The 14,099-nt window shown below is 35.8% G+C and overlaps 1 protein-coding gene across 1 annotated transcript; it reads left to right on the forward strand.

Moving 5' to 3' along the window:
• The first annotated feature begins 6,939 nt into the window (after positions 1–6,939).
• sox11a (SRY-box transcription factor 11a) lies at positions 6,940–10,227 on the forward strand. Its single transcript, XM_056476971.1, has one exon. It carries the CDS (start codon positions 7,050–7,052, stop codon positions 8,112–8,114), a length of 1,065 nt encoding a protein of 354 aa, XP_056332946.1. The 5' UTR covers positions 6,940–7,049; the 3' UTR covers positions 8,115–10,227.
• The last annotated feature ends 3,872 nt before the right edge of the window (positions 10,228–14,099 follow it).

Genomic DNA, 14,099 nt, shown 5'->3' on the forward strand with positions numbered 1-14,099 from the left:
CTTTAAAAAAACACAGAGAGAGAAAATGGTGTAGCTTAAAAATGGTTACATCTTAGACAATTTTGCTACAAATACACAGTGTTTATAATAGCTGTCTGAACTGAGATGTCTTCATTAAAATATTCTTCTTTAATATCTTGTTCTTATTATGCTTTAGAAACTTTTTTTTTGCATAATTTTAGTCAGATTTCGGTCTATGATCCCACTGATTCTCAAACTAAATTGCATCCCCTGTGAAACTCATTACCGGCCTGTTAGTTTCTTGTCTCACATGAATGCGTCGCCACATTAAAAGTGTATTTTCATCTGGCAGATGGTGACTGTTAGAACGATTATATGTTTTGTATACAATTTGCCTGTATTTAAATCAACGATTGTTTATTCCTCGCAGGTCCAGCTTATCAAAGTACAGAGCGTCCATAAATCTAAAAAACTCCAAAGATAACACCAAACAACACCGTCCAGATGTGCACCCTTTGTCATATAGAGGATGCAAATAGCCGTACCATCCACAAACACACACACTTCATGATAACTATCATGTATATTTGCATAAAAATACCCTTTCAAGGCAACCTCTCCATGAAAGCAAAAGGAATATTCGGGAATGTGTTATGCAAGTGAGAAGTTTATTTGCGTCTCTATAGGCCCCCATAACAGCCTCTTTCCCTAGCCATTGTTAAGTGATCAGATAGCAGTGAATGGAGGCCCACCTGTCTGGGGGCTATGCAGAAGAGATGGATCCATGAATCTGCAGCATCTGATAACCCTTAGCCTGACTCGCTATTGATCTATGCCTCAGTGCTCGCGCATAGAAACAGCTGTTTCAGAGACTTTAGATAACTGAGGGAATATTTTATGAGGTGTAGCCTATTATATATGTGTGTATTGTATATTGTATTATATATGAGGTTATGCAATATAGTGCATTATGTGTTCAGTTTATTTATCGTATTGTGCATAGGAGAGTAGTAGAGTTTCACTTTTTCAAAATGTTTAGATCAGTGAGGGAATTCTTTTGCCATGAGATTTATATATAGACCCAACAGGCAAACAATGTCATAAGATGCTGATATAAGGTTAGATTTAGGTTGTGACATCAGGTGGCCAACATCCAACGTCTAGCCAGCGTCTAGGGATAACGTTATTTTAACGTTAATATTTGGTTGATAATTTGGAAGGTAACCAAAATCCAACGTCGAGCCAACATCTTAATACTGACATTTATTCGTCAGGTATGGCAACCAAAATCCAACATCTGATAGACGTCATAGTGGTAACGTCCACACAATGTCAAGCTGTAACATCATTAGACATTGATATTTGGTTGAGTTTAGGTTGGACGCTGGATATTGATGTCGGCCTGACGTTGGTTCTGATGATTTTCATTTCCAAACAAAATGTAACGTTCCCATGACGTTGGGGTAAAACGTCAATATGACCTCATGTAGACGTCCTGTGCCTGCTGTGGAACTTAATCTGTATATTAAGATTGGTTTAAATGTTTGAAATGACTTATTTACATTAGTACAATAAATTAATAGTTAATTAAATGATTGTATTGGCGACACAGTGGTGAAGTAGGTAGTGATATCACCTTGCAGCAAGAAGGTCACTGGTTCGAGCCTTGGCTGGGTCAGTTGGCGTTTCTGTGTGGAGTTTTATATATATATATATATATATATATATATATATATATATATATATATATATATATATATATATATATATATATATATGCATTTTATTCATTATTAGATGAATAATTAAACAACACATAAATAATATGCATACAAATACATAAGTAAATAAAACATACTGATGTATTCAATATATTTCATCTTAATTAACAATTCTGTCAAATATAACATGCACACGCTGACACTTTTATATGCATTATATAAATAAGATAAATAAGAAGTATCACATGCCCTATTATCATGCTTACGCACACAAGTACATAACTAATGGAATATTTATTAACCAAACAAACAAACATTATTGCACAGACAAAGCACATTTTGTTTTACTAAATCAAAGTCATACAGCCTGTCATGCAGCCAGTCATAATATTAATGCTTCTAGTCAACAAAATAGTTCAACTCTGGATATATTTCTTTTGGAAGAACAGTGTGAGTTGCAAAATGGATAATAGGATGCACATGTGGACAGCAACACCGCAGACCACCAATGCTTATCTTCACTTACCTATTCCTTCCAGTCCTTGTAACTGTGTGTGTCAGTTTTAATCTGCCTGTGTAGACTAAGAGCCCAACAAGAATAGTAAACCCAGAAATCCCCACCAGACAATGGTTACCACATAAATATGTACCAATAAAAATGTTAAACAGTCTCTTTATGTATTCACACAAAAATGAAAAATCAGTCATCGTTTACTAACCCTCGACTTGATCCAATCGTCTTTGAGCTTATTTTGTCTGTTAAGGACATAATAAGATACTTTGAAGAATGTTGGAAATTAGTAGCTGTTGACATCTATAATATGTATTCATTCCTTCATTTCAATATTGTTAATTCATTAATTTCATTAATTTGTTCATTCATTTAATTTGTTCATTCGTTCGATCGTTCATTTGTTTGTTCATTCATTTATTCATGTCAATGGCTACCAGTTTCCGACATTCTACAACTATATATTATTTTGTGTTTAACAGAATAGAAGGGCAGAGGTAAGAGCTGAGCCAATGTTGCTTGAACTATCTTAGGCTTTACACTGCAGATCTTGATGGTCAATTCCGATTTTGTGACTGTATCCGATTTGTTTGATGACCTGCTTACATCATCTTTTAAAAGTGACTTGTATCCGATCGTCTGCATTTACACAGTACATGGCAAAGGCTCAATGACCAGGAAAAAGCAAACGGGCGCTGACTAACAGCTGATAATTAAAGAGCGCTCTTTTCTCAATTCCTGTTTGTAATCTGTTCGCAGTTTTTGACCGTTCTCATTTGTCCGTCTTCTTTTGATATATAGGCTTTTTTTAAACCTTTAGACATCTTAATGTAATGTCCATGGTGGGATGTGATGTATGCACTTGTTTTATATTAGTTTATATTGGTAACGTGGCGCACCCTTGGCGAAACTACCCCAAACATACCCCTTCGCCATCCCCCAACAAATAGAGACCCTAGCGGTTGACTTTATTTATATATTTTAAATACATACATTTAAAATAATTATTAAAAATAAATTTAAATATATTTATGAATTTTCAATAAATATAACAATTTGTTTATTACCATTATTATTATTCTAAATAAATAACAGAAATCACTCCTAAATGTAACTGAAAAACAATGTAAAGACACAACTCAAGTCATGTTCTAAGACTTTTGCATGAATATTAATTATGACAGTTCTATAAAATACAAAATTTACATGTTTTACAGAATTATCTGCTGTCTTAGACCCAACTTAGTTACCTCCGTGACTTATTATTCCTCCTTTCTGCTTCATAGCCATGCATGCTTAGTCAAAGTAACATTATCGTCATATAATTTAGTTTTGTCAACTTGCATGTCGACGCATGTAAACAACCGGGATCAGGAGAAGCATATTTGAGGCACGTGGGAATGGCTTTCTGCGCATATGCTTCCATTTGTTTTCACCAGCGATGTTTCGGTTGCACATAAAGAATAGCCTAACAAAAGGAAGCTGTTACAGGGGCACTTTTTTTGCACCCTCTCACCTTGGCGCCTCCAGCAAGATGCCGCCCTGGGCGATCGCCCATGTTGCCCATGCCTAAATCCACCACTATCCATGAGGTTTAACAAACACGCGTGCACAGACACACACAAAGAAAATAAATAAATAAAATGTGACATTGTTTACTCACTCTCTACTTGTTCCAAACCTGTTTGAGCGTTTTTCTTCTATTAAACAGAAAATAAGATATTTTGAAGTATGTTGGTCACTGTAATCATTGATTTTCATTTTTCCATTGACCTTTTCTGACATTTTCTACTGTAAAAGTCAGTCACTGCCAGTTTCCAGCATTCTTCGAAATATCTTCTTTTACGTTCAACAGAAGAAAGAATCTCAAAAAGGTTTGGAACTACTTGAGTGTAAGTAAATAAGTAAATGTTAAGTAAATGTTCATGTTTGGGTAAACTATCCCTTTAAATTTTGGAATAGGGACTGACAATATAATTTGGTCACCATTAAAACAGCAGAAGTCATTGGCATGATATATATATTTTTTTAATTGTGCGCTTGTTTGTCTGCATGTGTTCGCGAGTGTACATATACTGTGTGCGTGTGTGTGGGGGGGGGGGGGGGGGTGTATGTGTGTATTTGTGTGTGTGTGCGTGTGTGTGTGTGTGTGTGTGTGTGTACGCAGTCAGGGGAAGAGAGAGGATATCTCACATTTCCCCGCACGGAGACCCTCCCTGTTTCAGGATGACTCACACCTCTGCAGTGGCTGACACCCTCACCTCATTCACAGCCCTTAACGAGCCATGCTAATGAGAACCACATCATTAGGCAGCTCCGCTCACCTCTGTTTGTGAGCCAATCACAGAAGCGATGATGTAACGCAGACCGAACCACAGCAAGAGAGCTGATACACTTGTTCATTCAACATTTCTTTTTCGTCCAATAGCAGAAGAGCATGTCGTATGTTTTGCTTACAAATGGACGACCTTGGGATTTTGAGGAGAGTTTGGAGACGTATGGGTGGACGGGGCAGTTTTGTGGTCACTAAGAGAGGAGATTGCTTTTGTAAGCTTGTCATATATGTGCTCGTCTCACCTTCTAAGGGGAAACTATAGTGAGATGTCCAGCGCTCTGGGCAGTTTCTTCCATCATCAGGGGTGAGGGTGATGTAAGGTCTCTGAAGGGCTAGTGATTGCCCTCTAGGGGACAGAGAAAACAGGAAGCCTTGGCAGATGCAGAGTTTCAAGTAACACCGCTGACTGCTAACCACAGTGGACAGGGAAAGGGAGCTGCTGGCTTTGAATGAAGCACACTGTGAACTGCTGTTTACTTTTGAGAAAACTGGATTTTCTATTCTTGGCAAATTTGTTTGTTAAATGCATACCTGTCATTTTTTATATATTATTTAAAACAATAATACAATATTTACTCAATTAACATATGTAACAACAAATGTGTTATTTAGTACTGTTAAATGCACAACCTATATACAATTTTAATTCATATTATTTTAATTTGACAAGTTTAGTGAGTTGTAATTATTTTACTTTGGAATTTAATATTTCAAATATATAACCATGTATAATTGATGAGCCCATGTATTTATAGATTTTTTTTCTATAATATAGGGTTGTTTTGACTGTTTTTATCTTGAACAATTACATAATTTAAACAATATTTCACCCGTCTTTAAAAATGTCCATATGATGTGAGATTACATATATCAATGTAATCTATTTGTGGCTTTAATCAACTTTCTGGTTTAAGGTGTGATAGTATATGTTGGATTAAATAGGGTGTTGATTTTATTTATTTATTTATTTATGTATATTTATAATTTTTATAAATACTAAAAATATATATAAATATTTATTTACTGTCCATCACACACTATAACACTGACTAAAATATAAAGTTGTGCTATTATTTTTATTTGACACAATTTGGTGAGCTGTTGTTATTTTAATTTGAAATTTAACACATTTCAGATATATGACCACTTATAATTGATGAGCCCATGTATTTATAGATTTTTTTCTATAATATTGGGTTGTTTTGACTGTTTTATCTTGAACAATTACATAATTTAAACAATATGTCACCCATCTTTAAAAAATGTAAATATAATGTGAAATTACATATATCAATCTAATCTTTTTGTGGCCTTGATCAACTTTCTGGTTTAAGGTGTGATAGTATATGTTGGATTATTTATAAATATGGTGTTCATTTTATTTATTTTATATTGTATTTATAATTTTTATAAATATTAAAAATATTTATTTATTTACTGTCCATCACACACTATAACACAGGCTAAAATATAAAATTGTGCTATTATTATTATTATTATTATTATTATTATTATTATTTTGACACAATTTGGTGAGATGTAATTATTTTACTTTGGAATTTAATATATTTCAAATATATGAGTCCTGTATAATTGATGAGCCCATGAATTTATAGTTTTTTTTTCTCTATAACATAGGAGTGTTTTGTATACGTTTTATCTTGAAAAATTACATAATTTAAACAATATTTCACCGATCTTTGAAAAATGCCCATATATGTTGGATTATTTATAAATAGGTATATGTTGGATTATTTATAAATAATGGTGATGATAATGGCAACAGTATACCAAATAGCCTAGTAACTTACATTTACCGTGTATATATTTTTATATTTACATTATACATCTAAATATATTCGTGTGTGTGTGTGTGTGAGACCTTGTAATTTTACATTAACATTCTTAATTATGTTCAGCTAATTAAATAGACGAAATGGTACTTCTAATCTAGAATGATTGTATTTTTTTTTTATTAAAAAGCTTTTCTTCCTATAAACCATCCCAGAAGACAGAATATTCACCCTTATTGAAGAATCACCTACATCTGAACACAGGAACAGTGTCCAAGCGCCACCTTCAGTTTTTTTCTTTATGAGAGTGAAAGAGAGAGAGAGTCGGGTGGTGAGAGGCAGTTTCAGCGCACGCACAAATGTTTTCATAACATACGACTCTCTCCTTTAGTCTAACGGATCCTGCAACATTCAGAGCGCGCGGTTTGTTTGTTTGGTTTCTCTTGTTTATCTGTTGACGCTCGCACTGGCGTTCAGTTTGTCTGGCGGCGCGCGTGGCTCCAGACGGGAGCGCGTAAAGGGTTAAAGCGCGCTGCTTGGAGTCTATAGGGCGGAGTGGAGAGGATGTGATTGGAGCGCTACACATGATGTCATGTACATGAAAAAGCCAAGAAGTAGTTAAGAAGGCGGCTTGTAACTCTGGAAAGAGTGGGTGAACCTCTGAGTCGTAGAGAGCAGACGTACACACGGGTTGATATTTTGGACTGACAACGCACGGCAACGGCACCATGGTGCAGCAAACGGACAACAGCGAAACGGACAGCATGTCTAGAGAAGCCACCGACTCTGATGAAAGCGAATTCATGGTCTCGATAAACCCAGACTGGTGCAAGACAGCCACCGGACACATAAAGCGACCGATGAACGCGTTCATGGTGTGGTCTAAAATCGAGCGGAGAAAGATCATGGAACAGTCTCCAGACATGCACAACGCCGAGATCTCCAAACGCTTGGGGAAGCGCTGGAAAATGCTGAAAGACAGCGAAAAGATACCTTTCATCAGGGAAGCCGAGAGACTCCGGTTGAAACACATGGCTGACTACCCCGACTACAAATACAGACCCAAGAAGAAACCAAAGCTGGACAGTTCCTCCAAACCCTCAGCCCCGTCTCCGGAGAAGTGCAGCAAGACCTCCAAGAGCTCCAAGAAATGTCCCAAACTGAAAGCGAACAAGACGGGGAGCAAGTCGTCGTCTCACGGCTACGGAGACGAGTACGCGTTCAAGAGCACGAAAGTTTCAAAGACTGTTCACATTAAAAGTGAATTCACAGACGAAGACGACGATGACGACTCCGAGGAGGACACTCGGGTCAGGGTGAAGGAGGAGGAAGAGGATCCGATACGAGCCTACAATGTAGCAAAAGTTCCCGCCAGCCCAACTTTGAGCTCGTCCACCGAGTCCGAAGGCGCCAGCATGTACGAGGAGGTCCGGAACAACAGACTCTTTTACAACTTCAAAAACATCACCAAGCAGAGCACAATGTATCCCGCATCCGTCTCACCAGCATCCTCTAGGTCCGTTTCCACGTCTTCCAGCTCGAGCGAAGACGCGGACGACTTGCTTTTTGACTTCAGTTTGAACTTCGCCTCCTCCGCGCAAAGCACGGAGCTGGGCAGCCAAAATCCAGGGAATCTCTCCCTCTCTCTGGTGGATAAGGAGTTGGAGTCTTTTAGCGAGGGCAGCCTGGGCTCCCACTTTGAATTTCCAGACTATTGCACGCCTGAGCTCAGCGAAATGATAGCTGGGGACTGGCTTGAAGCGAACTTTTCGGACTTGGTTTTTACATACTAAATAAGACTATTTCCAAGTAATAACACTCACGGGAGAGAGGTATAATGCTCTGTTCTGTACGTATTTCTTTCCCCTGCCTTCCACTGCTGGTCCACCTATAGGGGTTTTGGGACGGAGGCGCGTATGGCAAGCCGTTTAAACGTTTATTTCTTGAAACTACTTTGTGTCTACAAGTACAGTTTTTTTAAACTGCAAGTAATTCAGATGTGAATAGTATGTTTTTGATTTTTAAAGGAAAAAATGTGAGTGCCAAAAATGTGACTGTGTTATTACAATGGACAGTTAATCGGGAATAATAACTAATTAAATACTGGTGCTCAGTGAACACAGCAACATTTGGACACATCAAAAGCTATAGCAAAGTTACATGGGATAAATAAAGTATTTAAAGAACAATCGGTAGTGAAAATAATAAAATAAAATGTATAGTTTATATTGGATTGCTTACATGTAATTAAGTGATAATAACAAAACACATGCTTTTTTAGTTTGAAGGTATAAATGTTAAAATGGCTTGCCATCAGGCAGGGAGAGGTTTGAGGATTTAGATGCTCATGAAGCTGGTACTGTAGCAAAAAAAAGAAAAAGAAAAAAGTCTGCAGACATTTTTCCCCCTTTTTTTCTGGCAGCATGACAGGGTTTTATGGATTTTTCTGTAGGTCTACAATTACTGTTCAACTAAAGCGGACCACAAAGGGAAAATCTGAGAACTTCTATGCATCTTATACCCTCTTTCTAACTGCAGGGAGCTGAAAATGTAAAGACTGTGGACTGACTCAAAGCAAATCTGTGAACTATTACTGTTCAGGACATTTCTTTTAAAATGTTGTTCAGTCATTTCTAATTACCGGATTTTTTTTTTCTTTACTTTCTTTTTTTAATGATTCTGATTCTGTTTACCTACTGGTTAGAAACTTAAGCAGCCTAAACCTCCTTAGAGTTGCAGGTGTCAGAGGAAGCATTTTGATACATAACAGACCTCATCTTTTTAAAAGAAAGCAAACTATTTTCAGGCATATTTTTGTACAGTTACAAAGGGAATGTTCTTACTGGGCACTCAGTGAGTTTCAGGCACTTCTTCCCTTTATCATTTGTTTTAAAGCATGCAAGGGAGTCCTGGTTTAAGGATTAAGTTTAAATTAAAACTTGCATCAAAAATGCCTTGTGATTTTAAGCTAGGTTTTGTACAGCTGTAGATCAAATTTGTTGAGTATTTGTAGGACATATGGCATTGGGGAGGGAGGAGATGTATACCTCAGTGCTGGTATTAGTTTCAAGATTGTATATGTACTGTAAAATAGTAAAGTTAGGAGTTTATGTATATCATACTCGTGATATGTGGATGGGTCCCAAATCGCAGGTGTGAGACTGGATTTGTTTTTGTTTTTTTTTATTTTATTTTTTTTTAATGGCACATACTGTTTCCCCTTCATTTTTTTGTGCAATATATTTACTTGTAAATGCAGACCATCTACATTTTTTTGCATTTTTGTAGCAAAATGATGGACATGCAGAGTTCTGCTCTGTCAACATCATTATTTGTCATAATGCTGAAGTCATTGATGAATAAAGAAATCAGCTGGAACTGATCGTAACTGAATATGGTCACACAGTGTGCTTTTCTGTGGAGGAAAAACCCCCGCCATTTCTCTTTAAACTGACCCACAAATTTGGACAATCCACGTCCTGCAACCAATTTGAAAATGACTCTTTATTTTTTATTTTTTTTTGAATATGTGCCATAATGGGCAAATAATGAATGTCGGTGGTCTGGCTGAAGAAAAAAAAAAAACAAGAAAGCAAAAAATGGTACATTCCATAACCTTGTTTCATATGATGAAACTTTTATTTTCAACTCAAGACTGCCGTTTTTTCTATTAAAAACAAACAACTACAACAACCATAAACCTGTATTTTTGTTTCTTGCACTTAAACATATTTTGTTTATTTTTATGTGGGTCTGACATGAAGTCTGTTTTTGATACAAGGTTTGGAATATGATGGACTCTTTGCCAGGGAACATGGTGAAGTAAGGCAGTCTATAGCCTCACATTCCAAATGTGAACCTCTCTTTGACTCATCTTTTAATAAACAAATACTTACCACCATAAAATCTCCTCTCCATTTGTCAAATGAAATGATGACATCATCATTTGTTTATAACCAGTGGCCTCTGCATGAAAAAGAAGAGGTCAAAATTGTTCAAATAACCTAATTTCACTCTGAAAATGCATCTTTCCTGCCAGCAGCCAGTACATCTCATACGTTTAAATCAAAACAATGCTTCCGCTTCTCCCGGTCAAAGCAACGGCCCCTTTAAGAAATCAAACTTAGCGCTGTTTGAAAGTGGCATCCTGTGATTGGTGGGATTATGTGGCCTGTTGGAGAGAAGAGAAAGCCCACCTCCTCCCTCAAACCCCCGACTCACACTGCCCTCTTTTTTTCACTAGTGACCGCTCATGCAGCTCACAAAAAATAGGTTAAAGCAAGAATACACAAACAGTCTTAAATATAATCTGTCATTGGTCATTTTAAATCAATATGCATTTAAAAAGACGATTACTGGAGCATTACTGCGGTCACAATTGCTTTCAGCCCCTGTTTCTGAAGCATGTTTTGATATGCATGAATGCATCTCTTAACCCTCATGCTATTTTTTATTTATTTTTTAAAATCTGGGTAAGATTTCTATGTTGTTGACCAAACAGACCTTAATTGGATTTAAATCATCTTATGTCAGACTATAAAAAACAAACAAATGGTATTCATTCATTCATTTTCTTAGTCCCTTTATTAATCCAGAGTCGCCACAGCGGAATGAACCGGCACAAACAAATGGTAATAAGATCAAATAATAAAATCAAAACTGTTATCCCCTAACATTAATAACATATTGCACCTTAAAAACAGGAGGACAAGCAATAAAAATACTTAAATAGGATCTGTCTATCTATCTATCTATCTATCTATCTATCTATCTATCTATCTATCTATCTATCTATCTATCTATCTATCTATCTATCTATCTATCTATCTATCTATCTATCTATCTATCTATCTATCTATCTATCTATCTATCTTTCTGTCTGTCTGTCTGTCTGTCTGTCTGTCTGTCTGTCTGTGAATAGGCAATGTATTTTGGTGCATTTAAACAAAACAGATTTTCTTAAACAGATATGTTTATTAAAATAATATTTTAATCACCAAACATGTTTAGAAATAGAAAGATAATATATTTAAATTCAAGCAAAATATTGCAAAAAAATTACAACCTACATTTTTTTGCTTCTCTTGATTTTTTCTGTTCTTTAAATTTGTATTTAATATTTTTCTATACAAATAAATTTGGGTGTACTTGTTTTTGGACTGTTGTCGTCACTTAATTTGTTAGATAAGCTTCAGATTTGGCTTTAGTACTGACTAATCTAATGTGTGTACACAAATATAATGTTCTATAGCTTCCTATTAAAAATATGAATGTAAATTCTGAATAAAAATATAAATACATTTATATAAAATATTAAATGCACTCTATCTATCTATCTATCTATCTATCTATCTATCTATCTATCTATCTATCTATCTATCTATCTATCTATCTATCTATCTATCTATCTATCTATCTATCTATCTATCTATCTATCTATCTATCTATCTATCTATCTATCTGCTTATTTATTATGTATCTTTGTGAACACCTTGGCTTTCATTCCCAACAAAAAAACCATGCTTGCCCCAGTGTTTTTTTAAATAAATAAAATAAAATAAAATAAAATTACAAAGTTAAATGTTAGAAACATATATTGTGCCGATGCATTATATTTCAGTTTTTCTCAGTCAATTTGGTTAATTTCTCAGATCAGAATTGAAATTCTCAAAACTACCTGTTCAATCTTCACATCATTGTGTCGCTTGCGCACATCAAAAAAGCAGTTTCTCATTCCGCTGAACAAGTTGCAAATGCTTTTGTACCTCCATGCACATGATTATGTGCAATTCTCTGCTTTTTCCTTCATTATCAATTGCTTATGTTATGTTGATTAAATGTATTATTTTGGTCTCTGTTGAATAGTCTCACCCCCCACAACATTTAATATCTTGTTCATGGCATACGTCTAAACATGAAAAATGGCTGAACAAGTTATCCTAATATTCTGTCATTATACATTTTTCTTTACATTTCTATTAGACTTTTTTTCTGAATCAGTCTACAACTGGTACATTTCTCCCAGGTAAACCTGGACTTTTCTAATGAAGGTCTAAAAGGAGATTGTCCTGTTCACATTTCTACTTTAGTTTTTTCTTTGTGCTATGCAGTGCTGTATTTTCCTTTCTGTATCACAATGACATCATCTGTCAACAAATTACTGTACAAACAGCAAAAAAAGAAAAAGAAAGAAAGAAAATTGCCACAGTTTACACCAGAACACGCATCCAGAGTACACTGTAGTATTGACAACATGACAAAATAATTTGACTGTCCTATTCATACACAATGACACAAGTACTCATAATTCTGATGGCACTGACTTGTTCATTGATACAGAAATCTAGTTTGGAGAGATGAACTAAGGATTTTGAGCAGGAGACTGGGTTTTGCAGGTAATCCGTGGTGTTTTGCTATTTGTATGCGCTGTTTTGAGAAATGCACATTTCATTTCTGATCTGTGAAATGTACCAAAGCGACTGAGAAAAACTGTAAGTTAATATCAGCATTTACCAATACACTGCAAAAAGTTGTGTTTGTTAGCAGTGGTTAATGCCCTTTATAATGCAATTAATAATTCAATTTCTATCAGCTTCCATTGATTAAACAATAAACTGTTTAGTTTAAACCTATTACAAAGTGTAACCAAAATATACTAGGCTTAATAATGGAAAAAACTTTTAAAATATGCGTTTATGACATATAATTACCTTCTTTTTTCTTTATGTCAACAATAATTTGCAATGGATCTCTCTTGTGTTTTAGATTTTCTCATGGCTGGTGTTTTTATGCGAGTGTAAAAATGCTCTAAATGAGAGAGAAGCAAAGGTAAACGCATTACATCATCTAGATGTAATCGTTTGACATGCATGGATGTACTGTATGTATTTAGTTTGGCCATTAAGTCAGTGAGGGCATCAGTAATAAAACATTTATCTGGCTATTACTTTACCTGACCTCTTGGTCAAAGTTACTAATGGATTCAGGGAGCGATTCCCTACAGAATGTGCACATTGATTTTGTGCTCGTCTGAAATATCTGGTCCGGCCTAATGCCACCGGAACGCACTGAAATGAAATTAGTGACCCGTTAAAATTTCCCTCCATTTCCTCTTTAAATAAATGGAAATTTGAAATGCTTGGAAGACATTGAGTAGGATAACATCTATCAAGTCTGGTAGTTGGAAACTGGCGACAAAAGAAAGTCATTTCCAATGCCTTGAGCTCTTAAATCATTCATAAAATCTGGATGTCATGGCCAAATGCCACATGCGACATCTACATAAAGACTCCTGGAGAAGAAGCGAATGGTTTCAGAGCGTTTTTAGATTGGATGTGATGCTCAAAAGTCTTCCTCTAAGATGATTTGAAGCTTTGGGTTGCACATCTATGTCATTCTGCTTCAGCTCCCTCAGACAATAATAATAAATTGGCCCATGACTACAAAGCTGTTTTTTTCTTCTTCTTCTTCTTCTTCTTCTCACCAGTGTGCGCTGCGTTCTTAATATCCTCCGCTTTGTCAGATGTGCCTCTGCGCTTGGCAAGAGAAATGCTCAGAGATGTTTATTGCTATCTGATAGATCACTCCTGCGCTGAGCTCAAAGTACAGGAGAAAAGATTCGCTATTGAACTGGTAATAGGAAATGCATTTTGGCCAATCGTGGTGACATTCTTCTTGTGCAAAGGAAAGGATGACCTGTTATGTTCCTGTCACTCGCTGGCCATTCTTTGCATTTCATGTCAGTCACCAGGCGCTACTGCGCTTCACAGGATTTACTT

This window comes from Danio aesculapii, chromosome 17, assembly GCF_903798145.1.
Source record: "Danio aesculapii chromosome 17, fDanAes4.1, whole genome shotgun sequence".
Taxonomy (NCBI): Eukaryota; Metazoa; Chordata; class Actinopteri; order Cypriniformes; family Danionidae; genus Danio; species Danio aesculapii.

Excerpts from the sequence above, each read along its gene's own strand:
- sox11a (XM_056476971.1), top strand. The coding sequence starts at position 7,050 with ATGGTGCAGCAAACGGACAACAGCGAAACGGACAGCATGTCTAGAGAA.